Genomic DNA, 23,662 nt, shown 5'->3' with positions numbered 1-23,662 from the left:
GTGATATGCGATAATGTGGCCAACATGAAGAAAGCCTTCACTGTCTGCTTTCCAGGACCAGAGGAGGAGGTGGAGGATAGTCTAAAAGATGCAGAGATGTGGAATGATGTGTCTGTAGAGGAGCAAAAGATGATGGATAGAATTTTGAAATCACAAACCAGACTCCAGTGTTTTGCTCATACCTTGCAGTTGGTCATAGGGGATGGCCTTAAAGACACAAAAGTTGCAAGTGCCAGTTTGTCAAAGTCCTCAAAATTGAGCTCATTGCTCCACACCAGTTCTTCTTTCAAAGAGAACTTTGAGTCGGAGTTCGGTCAACATGGAATCCCAGCTTCAGTGACTACTCGCTGGAATTCCACCCTGAGACAGTTAAAAGCAATCCTTGCATGTGAAAACCAAACACTGGGCGTAGTTCTTTGAAATGTTGGCCATAAAGAACTGATCTTTACATCACGAGAGTGGAGCCAGTTACAAGAACTTGTCCGCATCTTACACCCCTTTGCAGAGGCCACCGATCTTACCCAGGGAAAAAAAAGTAGTGACAATCAGTGCAGTGGCTCCATGTGTTCTCTCATTAAATCACCATTTAGAGAATGAAAAAGTCAATGTGTGCTACTTGGGTGGCTTTATTAGGCGTGTTCACGTTGGCCTAATTGGATTAAATTGAAATGTTGAATGTTTTTGTTTAGTTTACACTTTCATAGGGGACATCACAGCAAAATAACTATATGTAGGGCTAGCACAAGATGGGAAAAGTTTTATTAATTCTTGTTTACTTGTTCATTTAATTAATTTTTATTTTAAAGCATTTAAAGTGCTTCTTAACGATATTATTTTATTACACGCAAGTTAATTTATTTATTTTTGTAACCCATCATCAGCCCTCTGTGTCTAAATAATTAATAAAAGTCCCTGAGTTAAAAAATGTGTCAAACAAATCTGTGTGCGACTTGGTATGACTTGATGACTAAGTTGCAACTTGACTTGACTTGACAAAGAGTATGACTTGACTTGACTTGACTTGACCCTTACAACAGAATGACTTGACTTGACTTTGACTTGCAATGTTGAACCTTGGACTTGACTTGAGACTTGCATTTAGTGACTTACTCCCACCTCTGGTGTTTGGGGTTGTTTTTATGTTTGAAAACTGCAGTTCGGCATCATGTCCTGCTTCAGAAGTTCACAGTACATGTTGGAATCCATGTTTCCTTTAATGAACCGCAGCTCCTCAGTACCAGCAGCACTCATGCAGCCCCAGACTATGCTGCCACCACCATGATGGACTGTAGGCAAGACACAATTTTCTTGGTCCTCCTTAGCATGGCGTCACCACACATGATTTACACCATCACTTTGACAGATTTTTTTCAGCAACCACTAATGCAATGCTGCAGCACTCATGCATCTGTTTTTTGAAGCAGCTTCTGCACTTGATGGACAGCACAAGGTGGAATCCGAGTGGAACCTGTCTTGGAAAACCTCTGTATGACCCTGGCCACTGTACTGTAACTCAGTTTTTTGCTCTGATGCTCAGGTGTATGTGCATGAGTGTGCTGTATTTTTAATCATATTAGTGTGTACGTTGGAAGTTAAGCTGGTGGTCAGCTGTGCATGTGGAAGTAGTTCCAACGTCACTGCAATCTCTGACAGCTCATCCAGGACCTCAGAGCTCGTACAATACTTATCCCAAATAGAAATAATTATACCTTGTGATTGTAAAGTTCACTGCGTAGCTCGTCTGGCTGAATCAAGCAGAGACAGTTTTGCAGGAGGTTCAACAACTTCCCTCAGTAAACCAGAGTCAGGCAGCCACTCAGTTCCTCCCGTGCAACAACACAATTTCTCACCTCGAACTGTCTTGGATAATCCTCTTCATCAGCTTTAGCCCTCATCAGAGTTCATTCTGAAACTTCCTCATAAAACTGCTAATCTTTGAGCTTTGTGCTGTCTGTGATTGAGAATTGTGTTGTCTGGGATGTATGGTGTTGTCTGATTGTCTGTGATATTTGTGTTGTCTGTATTGTGGTTTGTTGAGTTTCTTGTTGTTTTTATTTTTATTTTATATTTTGCTAAAACAATACTATATATTGTTACTATATAGTTACAAGTTCACACACAGCCCAGTTTATAGAAACCATATCTATTCCTCGTGTAGTAAAACCAAGAATTACATACACAAGATCCAGAAATAATCTTATTGCAGTTAAAACTGAAAAATGCCAGATAAACAAACACAACAAAGTTCTAAAGTTCGGTCTTTTAAACATTAGATCACTTGCACCCAAAGCACTGATTGTAAATGAGATGATCACAGAGAATAATCTCGATGCACTCTGTCTCACTGAGACCTGGATTAAACCAGGTGATTATATGGGTCTAAACGAGTCGACACCGTCAGGATATGTTTATAAGCATGAGCCCCGTCAGACTGGTCGTGGGGGGGGTGTAGGAACCATTTATAGTGCTTCTCTTAATGTTAGTCAGAGATTAGGATTCAGCTTTAAATCATTTGAAGTGCTCGTTCTTAAAATTGCACTTTCAGAGATGCATAGAAAACTCGCTCTGGTCACCGTGTACAGACCCCCAGGACCCTACGCTGATTTTCTTCATGAGTTTGCTTGTTTTCTCTCAGACCTCCTGATCAGCTTTGATAAAGTGCTGCTTGTAGGAGATTTTAATATTCATGTAGATGATGAAAACGATGCCCTAGGATTATCATTTGTCGATTTACTAAACTCTTTTGGAGTTAAACAAAACGTCACCAGACCAACCCACCGTTTTAACCACACACTAGACTTAATAATATCCCACGGAGCAGACGTCACTGATATAGATATTTTACCCCAGAGTGATGACATCACAGACCATTATCTCCTACTGTACACACTACCGGTAGAGCAGATTAACCGTGTTTCACCACGTTATCGACCTGGTAGGACTATTATTCCAACCACTAAGGACAGATTCATAAATAACCTGCCTGATTTATCTCAGTTTCACATTAAACCCATAAATGCTGATCATCTTGATGAGATGGCGAACAACATAGACCTTATCCTCACTAGCACTTTAGACACTGTTGCCCCCATCCGGTTAAAAAAGGTTCGAGAACAAGCACCTGCACCTTGGTATAATAGTCATACACATGCCCTAAAGAGAACAACACGTAATCTGGAGAGAAAATGGAGGAAAACTAAATTGGAGGTATTTAGAATTGCGTATAAAGACAGTATGCTTAGCTACAGACAGGCGCTAAAAGCTGCTAGAGCTAAACACCTGAGCAAACTCATAGAAAATAACAAAAACAATCCCAGGTTCCTTTTCAGTACAGTCGCTAAATTAACAACAAATCAGGGATCTGAAAAATGTGTTCCATCACAGTTTAGTAGTGAAGACTTTATGAATTTCTTCACTGAAAAAATAGATAACATTCGAAAAACAATTGTGGCAGTTCAACCTCTGACAGCATCTCCCGACACAATCGTACTTACAACCCCACAACTACACTGTTTTACATGTATAGGACAGGAAGAGCTGTATGATGCTATTATGAAAGCTAAATCAACAACATGTCAGTTAGATCCAATTCCCACTAAACTACTGAAGGAAGTGTTATATACAGCTGGTGAGCCTCTTTTAAATATTATTAACTCCTCACTATCGTTAGGTCATGTCCCTAAATCCCTCAAGTTAGCAGTTATTAAGCCCCTCATTAAAAAACCTAATCTGGATCCAAACACGCTATCGAATTACAGACCAATTTCAAATCTCCCATTTATGTCTAAGATTTTAGAAAAGATTGTCGCTGCCCAGCTATGTAACCACTTGCAGGAGAACAATATCTTTGAAGAGTTTCAGTCAGGTTTTAGGCCCCATCATAGCACAGAAACTGCTCTAGTTAAAATCACTAACGACCTGTTTTTAGCTTCAGACCAAGGCTACATCTCCCTATTAGTTTTACTAGATCTTAGTGCTGCGTTCGACACTATAGATCATGATCTTCTCCTCGATCGCTTACAGAATTACATCGGTATTCAGGGACAGGCATTAAGCTGGTTTAAATCCTACCTGTCCAATCGTTACCATTTCGTAGATTTAAATGGAGAGCTATCCAGGATAATGCTAGTAAATTATGGCGTGCCACAAGGGTCAGTTCTGGGACCCCTGCTTTTTACAATATACATGCTTCCATTAGGAAATATTATTAGAAGGCATGGAATTAGCTTCCATTGTTATGCTGATGATACCCAGCTATATATTTCATCCAAACCAGGCGATACAGCTCAATTAGCTCGCATAACTGAGTGTGTTGAAGAAATAAGAGATTGGATGACCCATAACTTTCTGCTATTAAATCCTGATAAAACTGAGATTTTGCTCATCGGCCCAAAAAATAGTACACAGAAGCTCCAGCATCTCAGCCTGCATTTAGACGGTTGTTCTGTAACTACTAGTTCAACGGTAAAAGACCTGGGAGTTATTTTAGACAGCAACTTATCTTTTAAAAATCACATCAATCAAGTTACAAAAACAGCCTTCTTTCACCTTAGAAATATTTCTAAGCTAAGAAATATGTTATCTATATCTGATGCAGAGAAGCTCGTCCATGCGTTTATGACCTCTAGAATAGACTACTGTAATGCATTACTAGGTGGATGTCCTGCATCATTAATAAACAAGCTTCAGTTAGTTCAGAATGCCGCAGCAAGAGTTCTTACTAGGTCAAGAAAATACGATCATATAACCCCAATCTTATCGTCCCTAGATTGGCTTCCTATTAAGTTTCGAATAGACTACAAACTACTGCTACTCACTTATAAAGCACTAAATGGTTTGGCTCCCATGTATCTATCCAGTCTCTTAACACGCTACAATCCGTCACGCTCCCTGAGATCTCAAAACTCTGGGCTTCTAGTAGTTCCTAGAATAGCAAAGTCCACTAAAGGCGGTAGAGCATTTTCACATTTAGCTCCTAAACTCTGGAATAGTCTTCCTGACAGTGTTCGGGGTTCAGATACACTCTCCCAGTTTAAGTGTAGATTAAAAACATATCTTTTTAGCAAAGCCTACACATAACACACATCACACACATCACATCACAACCTTGTGCTCCAGAACATCTGATCACATGCACATTATCAACTTGTGCTGTTAATATCATGAACAGCAGCTACGCTAATTCCTCTCCACTGCTTCTCTTTCTCTCCCCATCCCGAGGCTTCCTGAGGTTTGGCCAGCTCCAGTCACGTCCCACCTCGTGAAGATTATGGACCTATGGATGATCATGGAGAAGTAGATGCCGAGTGTTTAAAGGCCCTGGCATGGAGAAGCTGATGCTGGATCTATGATGATCACAAATTGTTCTGTATTGTTGAAAGATTTATGACCAAACTTTTGATGTCACCCATATGAGGATGGGTTCCCCTTTGAGTCTGGTTCCTCTCAAGGTTTCTTCCTCATATCATCTAAGGGAGTTTTTCCTTGCCACTGTCGCCACGGCTGCTCATCAGGGACAAACGCACACCATTCACCTTCACTGTTGTTTTCTGTAAAGCTGCTTTGAGACAATGTCTGTTGTGAAAAGCGCTATACAAATAAACTTGACTTGACTTGACTTGACATATATATATATATTTTGCCTGGTGAATTAACACCACTTTCATTCTAGTTGATGAATTTTGTAGATGTAACAGTTTCAGTCATTCAACACAGAGGTACACGTCTACTGATGCTTATTTGGAGTTTAGATGATTGTACTGATAATTTATACTTAATGGGAAAATATACTGTACAATAAAAAACGACAGTAGGATATCAGATAGTAATAAAATTAATGATAAAGAATGAATATTAACATGCATTTTGCTGTTTGTATTAGATGGCGCTAACATACGACTCGCTGGTGGCAGTAACTCCTGCTCTGGTAGAGTGGAAATCTATTATAATAACCAGTGGGGAACAGTGTGTGATGATAGCTGGGATCTGAATGATGCACATGTGGTGTGTAGACAGCTTGGATGTGGTAAAGCTGTCAGTGCTCATCAAAGTGCCCACTTTGGTCAGGGAAGTGGCGCAATATGGCTGGATGATGTTCAGTGTTCTGGAAGTGAAAGTGACATCACACGGTGCCGTCATAATGGATTCGGGAAACACGACTGTAGCCATGGTGAAGATGCTGGTGTTACTTGCTCAGGTACAGAAAACTTTTACTTTATGGCATTGTTATAAGTGTAATTGTATTTATATATCACTGATTACCTTTTATTAATTAATAAAAAATATATATATATATATATATATATATATATATATATATATATATATATATATATATATATATATATATATATATATATATATAGCTAGCACTTCCAGTCATTTTAACATAAAATGTTAATAAATCAACTTAATCAGATGTAAACTCTGAGCTAGAAGTTAAAGAAGGTAAACAGCGGTACAATCAGACCCTCTCTCAGATTGTGCCACAGAGTAGTATGTGAACCCAACAGCAGAAACAGACTCAAACAGGTTGAAGTTTGGAAGATGATTGATTTAATGAACAGAAGAAAACAACATAAGGAAACAATGGGGACATCTGGTGGAGATAAGAGGCATGACAGAACCCCAAAATCCTGAAATACAGATCTTCAGAACCGGGTAACAGCTGCAAATTCCACAACAGGCTGAAGTTGTCTGGCTGTTATATCCGATTTGCTTAACAGCTGCTGTTGATAATAATTAATGTCACTTCGGCGTATGCTGTTACAAAATTATTTTTCTTATATGATAACAATAACAAATGGTAATATAAGAAGAGGTGGAGAACTGTAATGCTGTTAGACAATAATTCAACAATTTGTGAAAAGTCAATAGTTTTGTGGTACAATTCTTTTCTGTTCAGCTACTCAACATGTGGTGACTTCGTAACTCAGTGGTTCAGACCAAAATGCTGCTCTTGGGCCCTTAAGAAAGTCCCTTAACCCCCAGGTGCTCAGGTGTGTTACACTTCAGTTGTAAGTGGCTCTGGAGAAGGGTATCTGTCAAATTATATAAATGTAATTTACTGAGTTACTAATAAATTATTTCAGATCAGTATCTTTATATCTTCCCGTGGGCTCACCACCTGCAGGAGGGACCGTAAGGGACGGTGCTGTGAGGATTGGGCAGCAGTCGAAGGCGGGGGCCTGCTTAGACTGCTGCCCCCGCGACCCGAATTACGGATAAGCGGGAGAAAATGAATGAATGAATGAGTATCTTTATATTTCATGAATGTTATATTAAATGTGAATGTCTCATTGTACATGTTCATGGTTTAATCAGTGGCGAGCTTCAGGGCCAAAAGTTCTTCTCTGCTGGCCTTAATACTATCAGAATAAATTACTTACATTTTACTATTCTTTTCCCCAATGAATATTTATTAAATAATTACTAAGAGTCTATTCTCTTTATTTCAGTGCTTTTCTTTTGGTTGTGCTGCTTTCAGAAGTGTATGTTTATGTTAGAGTTTCTATCAAATCATATGTCAGCCATCATGTGTTGCCACGGTAAAAGAAATCAGCCTTAAGGCCTTCAAAATCAACACTGTGGGCACCTGTAGCTTCCAATACATGACAATAAAACTGTTGATTTAACCACTCAAATTCGAGTTGGTGACACCGGGGCCATTTAGCAGGCGTACAATAGCACCAGCATTTTCACATTCTTAGGTTGGATGGTCAGAGATCACACTAGTATATCTTTAACTCTGAAATTCTTTAAAGCTGCTTTGAGACAATGTCTGTTGTGAAAAGCGCTACAGAAATAAACTTGACATGACTAGTCAGAGGAAAGCTCAATATTCGTGTAGATTTAATGGCTGTTTTTTTTTTATTATTCCATAATGGCTGACAGACTGGTCTCAGATAAACTTACAAGAACATTTTCAAGACAGACATTTCAAGAAAAGCTGGAAATTGTGAGGAAAGGTCGGCCAAAACAATTTAAAATGTTTATTATTTAACTTTTTTCATTTGGAAAAACATACAATTGAAACCAGCAGGAAAATGATAATCCCTGGGGTTTCCATGCTCGGAGAACTATGAGGTTGAAAATGGTGCTTCTGCTAGAGATGATGTAGCGATGGTGGTGATGGTGGTGATGTGTTGGAGAGGTGTTGGAGGAGATGTGTTGAATTGTGTTAATTAGTTTTCTTACTTTAGTAATGGCCCTCATTCTCACTGCATGAAATACCTGTCTGTTATGCTTCGCTCTGTTTCAATGTGTTTCTGTATAAAACTGATGGTTTCTATCACCATGGCATCATAGTGATTGTAATGCGGTGGATGGATTCAGGTAGGACACCACTGAAGGCCTCGGTGTGAAATGCATGGCCCTGACACTGGGGTTTATTGTTTGTATGTTGTACAGTTTCATTTTAAATGAAGTCGAGTTAAACTGACATTCTTTCAATTTAGCTGCACGTATCAGCCTTAAATATTTAGTACAGACTGCAACCTTTTCGTAAAACATTTCTGGAGAATTTACAGGAAAAGATCCACATTACATTAATATTATTTGTCAAACTGGTTATTAGACAAAACAAAAACAAATTATACTTGAGCAAACACAGTAACAAATAAAATAGTATAAACTGTACGTCTGTTTTCCTTTTTGGAAAATGAGCTCTTTCTGACTCAAGACTGGAACTGAATGACAGAAAAAAAGTCATTAATAAAAATCTTCTGCCTTTTATTTATAATAAATCAGAGAGTCAACAGATCAGGCTGGTGAATGGTTCAAGTAACTGTTGTGGTCGAGTGGAGATCCTGCACAAAACCCAGTGGGGAACAGTGTGTGATGATGCCTGGGACTTAAAGGATGCAGAGGTGGTGTGTAGGCAGCTTGGATGTGGGAAAGCCGTCAGCGCTCCTCCTAATGCTCGCTTTGGTCAGGGAACTGAACCAACCTGGCTGGATGATGTTAAGTGTACTGGAACTGAGAGCTACTTAGATAAGTGCTCACACAGTGGATTTGGAGTAGAGAACTGTGGACACCATGAAGATGCTGGAGTCGTGTGCTCAAGTAAGTTATTATTATTTTTATCCTAATATCCTGTTTAAGCAAATATAGTTACTAATTTATTAAACATTTTTCTATATGATAAGACATGCAGGCTCCTACATTGACTCGGATCTCCCCAAACTCTGTGGTATCAGTTGGAGAAGTTCTTCAGTTCAGATGTTCCACACCCAGCCCAACATGCATCTCTGTAGACTTCAGTTTATATAAAACTGGTACATCAATAAAGAAGCAAACTGCAGAGTCTACAACAACATTTACTCTGACTGTAGAAGCTTCACATCAGGGCGAGTACACCTGTGATTACACATACAGGGAAACATCCTCCACTTCATCCAGGAGCAGCTCCATTAGCATTACTGTGGGTAAGTGCAGGCAGGATGTTTTACCAGTATTATTTATAATTATTATTCCCTTATTAAATAATCACTAAATAATTGTTATTCTAAGAATTAGCAAATTTCTTTATAATTAAAATATAGTGTTATTGTAAGTGGCTTCATTAACAGAGTAAAATAAACACTGTAGTCAGTTATGGGTGAAAAATTCAGCTTCTACTACTGATCAGATATTTAGTGTTACTTTTATTAAAAGAATAAAACTTTCCATTTTATTAGAAGAAAATTAACAGTGTGTTGTGATCATAAACTCCTCTCCTTCTAACAATTACATATGATTACCATATTTTCCGGACTATAAGCCGCTACCTTTTTCCTACGCTTTGAACCCGCGGGTTAAACAACGAAGCGGCTAATTTATAGATTTTTCTGGGATTTTTCCCGAGTCACAAACTTCAAGACAAAAAACTGAGACCCATAACATTAGACCAATAAAATTGTGGAACGCACCACAATATAAATATGGATGAGGCTCCTCTGACGTTTGACTTGCCGCTCACTCGCTAACTACAGTTGCAACAGAAATCATATAAGCACAGACAGGTTTCCAAAACTTGTGCTTTTTTATTTTTCTTGGCAACAATGTTACAGGTTAGTCAAAGAAACTTAGAAATTAGCATCAGAAAATAATAAGGACATAATCCTTGGTCTTGCACACATGCAGTAATACCGGTAAATGCGGCGGCAGGCTATCTCCAAAATCCCGCTCTGCTCTTAAAGGAGCCACAACATATTTCACCCATTAAACTGTGTAACAGGCACTGTCTTTCGTTAAAGCCTGTATAAAGTTAATTAGTTTCAGTGTAGACACCTGAGGCTTATAGACAGGTGCGGCTTATTTATGTTCAAAATAAAAATCTTTGTCAAATTCAGTGGAATAGAATATTAATGAGCAAATTTTGTCAGATTTGAAAATTCAGCAATACTGTGCTCGACATCTTACCTACATTTACACTTAACTTTTATAATTTACGAACCCCTGGAAGATGAAGGTCTGTAGACATCTAAATTTGATCCTTTTCTGATACGCTGCTCCTTCAGCCTTTATCTATTATGATCCAAAATTATTTTCATGGAGTCAAGTTGAATTGTTATTCTTCCCAGCAAGTGTTGCATGGCTTGGGCTTATCAACAAGCTGAACTGTTCAGCTGAGACTCTGTAGTTCAGATGCAAAACACTTTTTATAATAACTTCAGTTTGACATTCATCAAGAATGCAAGGCTTGTTTATAGTTTAAACTTGTATGCAAACTCAGCTGCTGTTTTTCTATTATTACATTTTTATAGCCAAAGAGAAGAACTGATTTACATAAAAATCAGTCATTAATAAAAACCTTGCATTGTTTATATAATCAGTCCATAATCAGATCAGACCAGTGAATTGTCCAAGTAACTGTTGCGGTCGAATGGAGCCGCAGCACGAAGCCCAGTGGAAACAGTGTGCAAACTTTGCATGGCTTGTGTTAATCAACAAGCTTAACTGTTTAAATTGATTGCAATTATTTGGTTCAGAAAACATAAAAAAAAAAAAAACAACCTGAACACTTTGATATCCAACTGTTTAGCTGAGACTCTGTAGTTCAGCTACAAAAATAGCATTTATTAAGAAAGAAAGTGTTGTTTAATAGTCGAAATGATTCTAAAAACTCAACTGCTGTTTTTCATTATAACATTTCTATGGCTTATTGATACATTTAATGAACAGAAAAATCAGTCATTAATACAATCCTTTTGATTTTTATACAATTAATCAGTCCATAATCAGATCAGGCTGGTGAATGGTTCGAGTAACTGTTGTGGTCGAGTGGAGATCCTGCACAAAGCCCAGTGGGGAACAGTGTGTGATCATTACTGGAACTTAAAGGATGCAGAGGTGGTGTGTAGGCGGCTTGGATGTGGGAAAGCCATCAGTGCTCCTCGTAATGCTCGCTTTGGTCAGGGAACTGAACCAACCTGGCTGGATGATGTTCAGTGTAATGGAACTGAGAGCTACTTAGATCAGTGCTCACACAGAGGATTTGGAGTAGAGAACTGTGGACATCAAGAAGATGCTGGAGTCGTGTGTTTAAGTCAGTTTTTTTTTGTTTGTTTGTTTGTTTGTTTGTTTGTTTGTTTTATTCCACTAATACCCTGTTTAAGCATATATACATGCTAAATTATTACTTTTCTGTTTGATTAGACATGCAAGCTCCTACATTGACTCGGATCTCCCCAAACTCTGTGGTATCAGTTGGAGAAGTCCTTCAATTCAGATGTTCCACACCCAGCCCAACATGCATCTCTGTAGACTTCAGTTTATATAAAAGTGGGACATCAATTAAGAAGCAAACTGCAGAGTCTACAACAACATTTACTCTGACTGTAGAAGCTTCACATCAGGGCGAGTACACCTGTGATTACACATACAGGGAAACATCCTCCACTTCATCCAGGAGCAGCTCCATTAGCATTACTGTGGGTAAGTGCAGGCAGGATGTTTTACTGACCAGTATTAATCATCAATAATCATTAATCATGAAATAATCACTATCTAATTTTTGTTCTCTCCCAGAATTGGCACAAATCCTCTATAAAGTTCATATAGTGTTACAGTAAATAGCTTTATTAACAGACTAACACAAAAACTGTCAGTCAGTGTTGGTTGAATAATTCAGCCTAAGCTTCAACTACTGATCAGTAATTTAGTGTTACTTTTACAGAAAGAATAAATTCCTCCATTTTATAAGAAAATAATCTACAGTAAGGTGTTGTGATCATAAACTCCTCTCCTCTTTACAACAATTGCATATGTCTATAAAATAGTAATACAAAATATCCACCATATGATTCCCAGTGTAATTTATTACTATAGAAATGGAAAATTACAATGAGAATTAGAAACTATAATACTGTTTAATATTCTATTTCAGCAACTTTTGTCCTGTCAGAGTTCTGTAGTGTTTGAAATCTTACTGTACCTACTTTTATGTTCAAGTTGATAAAAAAGCAAATTTTTTAATTTTTCTTCAAATATAATAAGTGCTGATTTATGAACACCATTTACGAATGTTTATAGATGTCTACATTTCAGCCTTTGAGCTGCTTCTTTGTCCAGTACATTGTATTTGGTTATTCTGATGATCAGCTGATTATTTTTTAAATTTAAAAAAAAAATTTGGGACACTGTCAAAATGTAAATGAAAACAGAATGCCATGTTTTGCACATTTCATAAACCCATATTCTATTTACAATCATACAAAATATATGTTTTTAGCTGAGAATAAATACCACTTCATTGCATTCTGATTTTATTTACATTTTACAAATTGTAACAATTTTTTCATAATTTGTATTTTACATGTTTTCATAATTTATATTTTGATACACAATTATTTCCATTCAATCTAGTTAAAATGTAATTGTTTTCAGCAAACATTGCATGGCTTGTGTTAACCAACAAGCTTAACTGTTTAAATTGATTGCAATAATTCGGTTCAGAAAACAAAAAAAACCCCTGAACACTTTGACATTCAACTGTTCAGTTGAGACTCTGTAGTTGTCATGTGCGGAGAAACTGAGGTGGAAGCCGTAGTAGATGAAGCGAGTTTTATTCAGAAAACATATGATAGCGGAGAGTTGCTCGGGTAGTGAAGGAGATAAGGGAAGGAGATAATCCCTGGTACGGCGAATGGTGGCGAAGGCCCACAAAGTCCAAAACAGATACCTAGTCGTGAAGGCGATATCCATTGTGCGCCTGAGGAGAGTCGCGGTCCACACAATAAAAACAGAGTTGGAACGTTCTCTAGGCACGACGTGCAATAACGGATGCCCCATAGTGGGGCCGAGGTCCTTAAGTAGGCCTCGTGAATGCTGTGGATAGTACGGGCGGTGCGCAGAGACCAGAGACCCGGTGGAGCCCTGACATCACCCCCTTCCCTAGGTGTGGCCCCTGATGCCCAAACCCTGAACCTGGGCCTACTCCGCGCCCGGGGAGCTGGACGAAGTGGTAGAGCACCGTGGAACTCCTCCAGGAGCGTGGGGTCCAGTATGTCCTGCCGTGCCAACCAGGAGTGCTCCTCCGCGCCGTAGCCCTACCAGACGACGAGGTATTCCAACCGCCCGCCCTGACGGTGGGAATCCAGGATCGCCCACACTGACAAGACCGATGGTTGCCCTAGCACCTCTGGCGGCATGGGGTCCCCTGGCACACCTGGAAGACAAGAGATGGGTATGACACAAGGCTTCAATAGTAACAAGTGAATCGTGGGGTGTATGCGGTACCTTGCAAGCAGTTCCAATCGGTAGGACACCTCGTTGACCAGATGGATCACCCGAAACGGTCCGATGTACTTGGGACCCAGCTTACGACAGGGCAGCTTCAGCCTTAAGTCCTTCATGGACAACCACACCCGAAGCTGGGTGTGTGCCGACTCCCATACCCGGACACTTTCATGGAACCAGTAGTCCACGGATGGCACATGAGATGGTTTGTCCAACCAGGGAAAGAGGGGTGGCTGAAACCCCAACATGCATTGGAAGGGCATACCTGGCATAGCGAGTTCTGGGCGTACTGTCTGGCTGTTGGATTGAGGGTGATAACCAGAAGAGAGGTTGACTGACACCCCAAGTAGCCGATCTCCTCCGGAAGCCCTAAGTTCCTGAATACGTGGTGGAAGAGAGCTTCCGCGGTCTCCAGGGCCGAAGGCAACCCTTTTAGCGGGATGAAGCAGCAGGCCTTGGAGAACCGGTCGACCGCTTCCGGAATGCACGTGTGGCCCTCCGACCAAGGTAAGTCAGTGACAAAGTATATCCCGAGGTGGGACCAGGGACGGTGTGGTATGGTAAGAGGCACTAGCTTGCCTACTGGAAGGTGTCGTGGTACCTTAGCCATGGTGCAGGCGAAGCACTCCCGTACGTACTTCGCCATGTCCTGGCTCATCTCAGGCTACCAGTATCGTGCTTGTACTAGTCTGATAGTCCGCTTGCTCCCGGGATGACCTGACCCCGGCACTTCATGGACGCTCTTGAGGAGAGTCTGCCTACATGTGGTCGGTACATAGGTGCGACCCTCCAGACCTCCAGTCGGGGCCGGTTCTTAGAGTGTGGCCCGGCAAATCATCTCCTGCTGGTCCCAGACGATGAAGGCCGAGAATGAGCGGGGGTGGCATGATAGGCTTGGGATTTACCGGTCATCCTGGAGAGGGCGTCTACCCTACCAGTCTTTGATCCAGGTCTGTATGTAAGGACGTACTGAAAGCGGGTGAAGAACAGGGCCCACCTGGCTTGTCGTGGGTTCAGTCTTTTGGCCTCCCGGAGGTACTGGAGGTTCTTGTGGTCGGTGATGAACATGAATGGGTGAGCAGTGCCCTCCAGCCAGTGCCTCCATTCCTCGAAGTCCAGCTTAATGGCCAGCAACTCCAGGTTGCCGATGTCGTAATTTCGTTCTGGTGGGGACAGCTTTCGCGAGAAATAGGCACACAGTGTGTAGCCGGGGGGTTTGCCGGATTCTTGTGATAAGGCAGCCCCTACTCCAGTAGAGGACGCGTCCACCTCCACCACAAAAGGACACTGGGGGTCAGGATGGCGGAAGAGTGGCGCCACGGGAGTGGCCAGTCCCAAACCGCCGTGATCTTCCTCTCGTCCATCTGTATACCCTCTGCGTTAATGACATAACCCAGGAAGTGGATTTCGGGTCAGTGGAACTCGCATTTGGAGAGGTTCAGGAACAGCTGGTGTTTCCGTAGTTGTTTGAGTTCCTGGCACACATCAAGTCAAGTCAAGAGGCTTTTATTGTCATTTCTACTATACACAGTTGTACACGGTACACAGTAAAGCACCATTTTTGGATCCGGAGAGGCCGCTGCAAGCTACTGCCGCGCAGCCAAATTGGATCTACACGTATTCAAAATGCTCAGGAAGTGTTCAGGAGATAATCAGAATGTCGTCAATGTATACTAGACGATTCTGTGAAGGAAGAAGCGGAACACCTCGTTCATAAACCCCTGGAACCCCTGCACTCCGAAGGTCCAGCTTGGTGAAGATCAGAGCCTCACGTAAGTCCTTCAGAGTGACCGGGACCAGAGGGAGTGTGTATTGGAGAGGAGCGATTTGAGCATTCAGGTTACGGTAGTGTATCCAGGGTCGTAAGCTGCCGTCCTTCTTTCCCACAAAAAAGAAACTGGAGGTGGCTGGTGACGATGATGGGGTGATGAAACCCTGGTGGAGAGCTCATGAGACAAATTCCTCCATGGCCTTGCGTTCTGGTGTGGACAGGGGATGCACCTGGCCCTTTGGTAGTTTAGCTCCCGGTACCAGCTCAATCGCACAATCCCACGGCTGATAAGGGGGGAGACGTGTGGCGAACTGTATCTCCTCCTAATGTAACAGCCTCACTCTGAGCGTGATGGTGGCAGTGCAGTACTTTACCCAGCCCCAACCCAGCGGGCATCCTTGTATGGTTTGGACAGCTAGTTTCTGGTTACCTCTCTCCCGGAGAAGCTGGAACCTGTCGAGGCAGTCCTGGGAGATGAAGTTACCGGCAGAGACAGCGAGAGAGAGAGTGGGGGTAGAGAGTGTTACGACCAACTTAGACAGTGAGTAGATATAGGTGGGAAACTGTACCATAGTCACTGCTGGTCGTGAAGGCCGGGTATTGCATTCAGAGATGCGATGGTCTGGATTACCGCAATAGAGGCATGTCCCTGCTGTTTGCTGGTGGTTCCTCTCACTCCTAGAGAGGCTCTGAGACCTCAACTGCTTCGGTTCTGGTTCGGGAGCCAGTGGCGGCGTTGAGGCAGAGGTGGTCTCAACCTCTGTAGGACGGCAGGCGGCGAGGCGTTGGGACATCCCGATGGATCATTGGATGAATGCCTCCAAACCCAGAGTGTCATCATCAATCGCCATAACATATCTGACTTCCGGGTTTAAACCCAGACGAGAGACACTTAAGAGTGAAACCTTAATCCAGCCGCTAGTGGCCGCTAAGGTACGGAAATGGAGGCTGTAATCTGCTATGCTATCAGACCCTTAGCGTAGGCTGAGCAGCTGATTCACCGTTAAGAGCACTCCTGTGGCAACGCTGAAAACCTCCGTAAAATGATTCGTGAATTGCGTGTAAGAGTTGATAGCCGGGCTCGCGCTCTAACGGAAAGAAGTGAGATGAGGAAAGCCACCTTAGTGTGATCAGATGGGAATGTATGAGATTGCATCTCTATGTAGAGTCTCACCTTGAGCAGGAAGCCATGGCGGCTGTGCTAGCCGCGGCTGAAGCGAAAGCGGCTCGGATAGCGGTGCTGAGCTCACAGACCGTGTCTGACGGCGTGAATGGCTGGGGATTCATTGGAGGTAGTGTGATTTCCTATTTTTTGGTGGTTGTTTTTAGGTCTGTTATTCTGTCATGCGTGGAGAAACAGGTGACCAGGTGAAGCCGGTGGATAGTAGTTCAGCTAGAATTTTTTTTTTTATAATAGCTTATAAAAATAGCATTTATTAACAAAGAAAGTCTTGTTTAAAGTTAAAATGATTCTGCAAACTCAGCTGCTGTTTTCATTATAACATTTCTATGTCTTATGGATACATCTAATGAACAGAAAAATCAGTCATTAATACAATCATTTGATTTTGAAGTCCATAATCAGATCAGGCTAGTGAATGGTTCGAGTAACTGTTGTGGTCGAGTGGAGATCGAGCACAAAGCCAAGTGGGGAACAGTGTGTGATCATTACTGGGACTTAAAGGATGCAGAGGTGGTGTGTGTCCAGCTTGGATTTGGGAAAGCCGTCAGTGCTTTTCGTAATGCTCGCTTTGGTCAGGGAACTGAACCAACCTGGCTGGATGATGTTCAGTGTAATGGAACTGAGAGCTACATAGATCAGTGCTCACACAGAGGATTTGGAGTAGAGAACTGTGGACATCATGAAGATGCTGGAGTCATGTGCTCAAGTAAGTTTTGTTGTTAGTTTGTTTGTTTGCTTGTTTTTTTAATCCACTAATAACCTGTTTAAGCATGTAGGCGTACTAAATTACTATTTTTCTGTTTGATTAGACATGCAGGCTCCTACATTGACTCAGATCTCCCCAACCTCTGTGGTCTCACCTGGAGAAGTCCTTCAGTTCAGATGTTCCACACCCAGCTCAACATGTATCTCTGTAGACTTCAGTTTATATAAAACTGGAACATCAATAAAGAAGCAAACTGCAGAGTCTACAACAACATTTACTCTGACTGTAGAAGCTTCACATCAGGGCGAGTACACCTGTGATTACACATACAGGGAAACATCCACCACTTCATCCAGGAGCAGCTCCATTAGCATTACTGTGGGTAAGTGCAGGCAGGCTGTTTTCCTGACCAGTGTTAATCATCAATAATCATTAATCTTTAAATAATCACTATCTAATTTTTATTCTCTCCCAGAATTGGCACAAATCCTCTATACATTTCATATAGTGTTATAGTAAATAGCTTTATAAACAGACTAACACAAAAACTGTCAGTCAGTGTTGGTTGAATAATTCAGCCTAAGCTTCAACTACTGATCAGTAATTTAGTGTTACTTTTACAGAAAGAATAAAACCCTCCATTTTATAAGAAAATAATCTACAGTAATGTGTTGTGATCATAAACTCCTCTCATCTTTACAACAATTGCATATGTCTATAAAATAGTAATACAAAATTTCCACCATATGATTCCCATAAATGAAGACAGAATGCCATGTTTTGCACATCTCATAAACCTATTGTCAGGGAGAACTCTGCTTCTCCTCCCGTGTGCGCCCCGCCCGCATGGAGCTCCTCGCCATCCTACTAATTATCCACACCTGACACTTGTTCCCGGCACATACATAAACCCCTCACTCACTCTCATTCACCGTCCGTTATTGTTAACCATATGCTTCGACTTCAGTTGGACTCACCGTACAATTCAGTGCTATGCTTTTCCCTAAAAGCATATCTCGGAATATCCTGCAATCTTTGCTCTGGACATTGTGGACCGCGCTCTCTGAGCCCACCACTGATGTTTCCTTCTCGGACTCTCCATCCCAGTTGGTACATGTTTGTCGATCTATCTTCTCTTCATTAAAACCACACAAACTGCACTCCGGCTTCTGCCTCCATTTCTATCGCATGACACCCATATTCTATTTACAATAATACAAAAATATATTTTAAACTGAGAATAAGTACCACTTTATTGTATTTGGATTTTATTTACATTTTGCAAATTGTCCCAAATTTTTGGAAATTGGGATTGTACATGTTTTAATAATTTATATTTTGATACACAATTATTTCCATTCATTCATTCATTCATTCATTTTCTCCCGCTTTATCCGTAATTTGGGTTGCGGGGGCAGCAGTCTAAGCGGATTCCCTAGACACTTCTCCTTGTCCAGGGATCGGGTTGTCAAGACCTCCGCCTTCGACTGCTGCCCGATCCACTCAGAACCGGTCCCTTACGGTCCCTCCTGCAGGTGGTGAGCCCATGGGAAGGCAGCCCCACATCGCTCTGACGTCACGGTCCTTGATTTATTTTCCTTGTAAGGGTCCCCTGGAGCATAGAGGGTTAAGGGCCTTGCTCAAGGGCCCAAAAGTGGCAGGATGGCGATACCGGGGATTGAACACCAGACCTTCCGATCTATAACCCAGCGTCTTAACCGCTGGAGCCACCACTCCCCCCTTATTTCCATTCAATCTAGTTAAAATGTAATTGTTTTCAGCAAACTTTGAATAGCTTGTGTTAACCAACAAGCTTAACTGTTTAAATTGATTGCAATCATTTGGTTAAGAAAACTTAAAAAAAAAAAAAAAAAAAAAAATGAACACTTTGATATTCAACTGTTCAGCTGAGACTCTGTAGTTCAGATAGACATTTTTTTTATAATAGCTTATAAAAATAACATTTATTAAAAAAGAGTGTTGTTTAAAGTTGAAATGATTCTGGAAACTCAGCTGCTGTTTTTCATTATAAGATTTCTATGGCTTTTGGATACAAATGGTAAACAGAAAAATCAGTCACTAATACAGTCCTTTTGATTTTTGTACAATAAATCAGTCCATAATCAGATCAGGCTGGTGAATGGTTCGAGTAAATGTTGTGGTCGAGTGGAGATCCAGCACAAAGCCCAGTGGGGAACAGTGTGTGATCATTACTGGGACTTAAAGGATGCAGAGGTGGTGTGTAGGCAGCTTGGATGTGGTAAAGCCGTCAGTGCTCCTCGTAATGCTCGCTTTGGTCAGGGAAGTGAACCAACCTGGCTGGAAGATGTTCAGTGTAATGGAACTAAAACCTACATAGATCAGTGCTCACACAGGGGATTTGGAGTAGAGAACTGTGGACACCATGAAGATGCTGGAGTCGTGTGCTCAAGTAAGTTTCTTGCTGTTGTTTTGTTTTTTGTTTTTTTTATTCCACTAATAACCTGTTTAAGCATGTATGCATACTAAATTACTATTTTTATGTTTGATTAGACATGCAGGCTCCTACACTGACTCGGATCTCCCCAAACTCTGTGGTATCAGTTGGAGAAGTCCTTCAGTTCAGATGTTCCACACCCAGCCCAAAATGCATCTCTGTAGACTTCAGTTTATATAAAACTGGAACATCAATAAAGAAGCAAACTGCAGAGTCTACAGCAACATTTACTCTGACTGTAGAAGCTTTACATCAGGGCGAGTACACCTGTGATTACACATACAGGGAAAGTAACTCCACTTCATCCAGGAGCAACTCCATTAACATTACTGTGGGTAAGTGCAGGCAGGATGTTTTACTGACCAGTGTTAATCATCAATAATCATTAATCATTAAATAATCACTATCTAATTTTTATTCTCTCTATAAAAGTATTATAGAAACTATAATACTGTTTAATATTCTATTTCAGCAACTTTTGTCCTGTCAGAGTTCTGTAGTGTTTGAAATCTTACTGTACCTACTTTTATGTTCAAGTTGATGAAAAAGCAAATTGTTTTATTTTTCTTCAAATATAATAAGTGCTGATTTATAAACACCATTTACAAATGTCTATAGATGTCTACATTTCAGCCTTTGAGCTGCTTCTTTGTCCAGTACATTGTATTTGGTTATTCTGATGATCAGCTGATTATTTTGTAAATGTATAACGGTGCATGTAAAAACCCGAATCCAAAAAAATTTGGGACACTGTCAAAACGTAAATGAAAACAGAATGCCATGTTTTGCACATCTCATAAACCCATATTCTATTTACAATCATACAAAATATATGTTTTTTCTGAGAATAAATACCACTTCATTGCATTCTGATTTTAATTACATTTTACAAATTGTACCAATATTTCCGGAATTTGTATTGTACATGTTTTCATAATTTATATTTTGATACACAATTATTTCCAATAAATTTAGTTAAAATGTAATTGTTTTCAGCAAACATTGCATGGCTTGTGTTAACCAACAAGCTAAACTGTTTAAATTGATTGCAATAATTCGGTTCAGAAAACAAAACAAAAAAACCCTGAACACTTTGACATTCAACTGTTCAGCTGAGACTCTGTAGTTGTCATCCGGAGAAACGGAGGTGGAATCCGTAGTAGATGGCGTGAGTTTTATTCAGGAAACAAATGATAGCGGAGAGTTGCTCGGGAAGTGAATGAGACAAGGGAAGGAGATAATCCTTGGTACCCCGAATGGTGGCGAGGCCCACAAAGTCCGAAACAGATACCTAGTCGTGAAGGCGATATCCATGGTGCGCCTGAGGAGAGGCGCGGCCCACACGAGTTCGAAAATTCTCTAGGCACAACGTGCAATAACGGATGCCCCATAGTGGGGCCGAAGTCCTTAAGTAGGCCTCGTGAATGGTGTGGATAGTTAGTTTGCAGGAGCGGCGCGCCGTACGGGCAGTGCGCAGAGACCAGGCAAAGTCGGTGGAGCCCTGACATCACCCCCTCCCCTTGGTGTGGCCCCTGATGCCCAAACCCTGCGCCTGGGCCGCTGGACAAAGCGGGTGAGCACCGTGGAACACCCGACAATAAAAGCCTCTTGATCACCCGAAACGGTGATGGTGCGGAGGGCCCGCTGCAGCTGGGTGTGTGCCGACTCCCATACCCGGACACTTTCACGGAACCAGTAGTCCACAGACGGCACATGAGATGGTTTGTCCGACCAGGGAAAGAGGGGTGGCTGAAACCCCAACACGCATTGGAAGGGCGTACCTGGCGTAGCGAGTTCTGGGCGTACTGTCTGGCTGTTGGATTGAGGGTGATAACCAGAAGAGAGGTTGACTGACACCCCCAGCAGCCGGAAGAACGCCCACCAGACATGAGACATGAATTAGGGCCCGCGGTCAAACACGATCTCCTTTGGAAGCCCGAAGTTCCTGAATACGTGGTGGAAGAGAGCTTCCGCGGTTTCCAGGGCCGAAGGCAGCCCTTTTAGCAGGATGAAGCAGCAGGCCTTGGAGAACCGGTCGACCGCTTCCGGAATGCACGTGTGGCCCTCCGACCAAGGTAAGTCAGTGACAAAGTATATCCCGAGGTGGGACCAGGGACGGTGTGGTATGGGGAGAGGCACTAGCTTGCCTACTGTAAGGTGTCGTGGTACCTTAGCCATGGTGCAGGCGAAGCACTCCCGTACGTACTTCGCCACGTCCTGGCTCATCTCAGGCTACCAGTATCGAGCTTGTACTAATCTGATAGTCCACTTGCTCCCGGGATGACCTGACCCCGGCACTTCATGGACGCTCTTGAGGAGAGTCTGCCTACAGGTGGTCGGAACATAGGTGTGACCCTCCAGACCTCCAGTCGGGGCCGGTTCTTAGAGTGTGGCCCGGCAAATCTCCTCCTGCTGGTCCCAGACGATGGGGCCGAGAATGAACGGGAGTGGCATGATAGGCTTGGGATTTACCGGTCATCCTGGAGAGGGCGTCCGCCTTCCCGTTCTTTGATCCAGGTCTGTATTTAAGGACGTATTGAAAGCGGGTGAAGAACAGGGCCCACCTGGCTTGTCGTGGGTTCAGTCTTTTGGCCTCCCGGAGGTACTGGAGGTTCTTGTGGTTGGTGATAAACATGAATGGGTGAGCAGTGCCCTCCAGCCAGTGCCTCCATTCCTCCAAGTCCAGCTTAATGGGCAGCAACTCCAGGTTGCCGATGTCGTAATTTCGTTCGGCTGGGGACAGCTTTCACGAGAAATAGGCACACGGGTGAAGCCGGGGGGTTTTCCGGATTCTTGGGACAAGGCAGCCCCTACTCCAGTAGAGGACGCGTCCACCTCCACCACAAAAGGACACTGGGGGTCAGGATGGCGGAGAAGTGGCGCCACGGGAGTGGCCAGTTCCAAACCGCCGTGATCTTCCTCTCGTCCATCTGTATACCCTCTGCGTTAATGACATAACCCAGGAAGTGGATTTTGGGTCAGTGGAACTCGCATTTAGAGAGGTTCAGGAACAGCTGGTGTTTCCGTAGTTGTTTGAGTACCTGGCTCACGTCAAGTCAAGAGGCTTTTATTGTCACTTCTACTATACACAGTTGTACACGGTACACAGTAAAGCACCATTTTTGGATCCGGAGAGGCCGCTGCAAGCTACTGCCGCGCTGCCAACTTGGATCTACACGTGTTCAAAATGCTCAGGAAGTTTTCAGGAGATAATCAGAGTGTTCAGGAGATAATCAGAATGTCGTCAATGTATACTAGACGATTCTGTGAAGGAAGGAGCCGAACACCTTGTGCATAAACCCCTGGAATACCGCCAGCGAAACGGATAGGGATACAGCATTCCCCTGTACTCATAGTGCCCAGATGGAGTGAGAAATGCGGTCTTACATTCGTCTCCCTCTTGGATTTGTACAAGGTTGAACGCACTCCGGCGGTCCACCTTGGTGAAGATCAGAGCCTCACGTAAGTCCTCCAGAGCGGCCGGGACCAGAGGGAGTGGGAATGGGAGAGGAGCGATCTGAGCATTCAGGTTAAGGTAGTGTATACGTAAGCTGCCATCCTTTTTTCCCACAGAAAATAAACTGTAGGTGGCTGGTGACGATGATGGGGTGATGAAACCCTGGCGGAGAGCTCGTGAGACAAATTCCTCCATGGCCTTGCGTTATGGTGCGGACAGGGGATGCACCTGGCCCTTTGGTAGTTTAGCTCCCGGTACCAGCTCGATCGCACAATCCCACAGCCGATGGGGGGAAGACGTGTGGCGAACCGTATCTCCTCCCAATGTAACAGCCTCACTCTAAGCGTGAT

The 23,662-nt window shown here is 42.4% G+C and overlaps 1 protein-coding gene across 1 annotated transcript in view; it reads left to right on the top strand.

Moving 5' to 3' along the window:
• Window positions 1-23,662, top strand: part of LOC310739953 (scavenger receptor cysteine-rich domain-containing protein DMBT1-like) — a gene marked incomplete at its 5' end in the record, with an annotated part of 83,026 nt that overhangs the window by 15,616 nt on the left and 43,748 nt on the right. Inside the window, 11 exons of the mRNA XM_083566247.1 lie at window positions 5,882-6,196; window positions 8,749-9,063; window positions 9,147-9,425; window positions 11,213-11,527; window positions 13,319-13,483; window positions 13,581-13,666; window positions 14,070-14,226; window positions 16,657-16,782; window positions 17,065-17,379; window positions 19,481-19,810; window positions 19,912-20,190. Of these exons, the coding sequence (XP_083422373.1) occupies window positions 5,882-6,196; window positions 8,749-9,063; window positions 9,147-9,425; window positions 11,213-11,527; window positions 13,319-13,483; window positions 13,581-13,666; window positions 14,070-14,226; window positions 16,657-16,782; window positions 17,065-17,379; window positions 19,481-19,810; window positions 19,912-20,190 (2,682 nt within the window). The remainder of the gene's footprint in view (window positions 1-5,881; window positions 6,197-8,748; window positions 9,064-9,146; window positions 9,426-11,212; window positions 11,528-13,318; window positions 13,484-13,580; window positions 13,667-14,069; window positions 14,227-16,656; window positions 16,783-17,064; window positions 17,380-19,480; window positions 19,811-19,911; window positions 20,191-23,662) is intronic.

This window comes from Silurus aristotelis (genome assembly GCF_946808225.1).
Source record: "Silurus aristotelis genome assembly, chromosome: 17".
NCBI classification, from domain to species: domain Eukaryota; kingdom Metazoa; phylum Chordata; class Actinopteri; order Siluriformes; family Siluridae; genus Silurus; species Silurus aristotelis.
The sequence above is the reverse complement of the archived record's forward strand: the minus strand, read 5'-3'. Positions and strand labels throughout refer to the sequence as shown.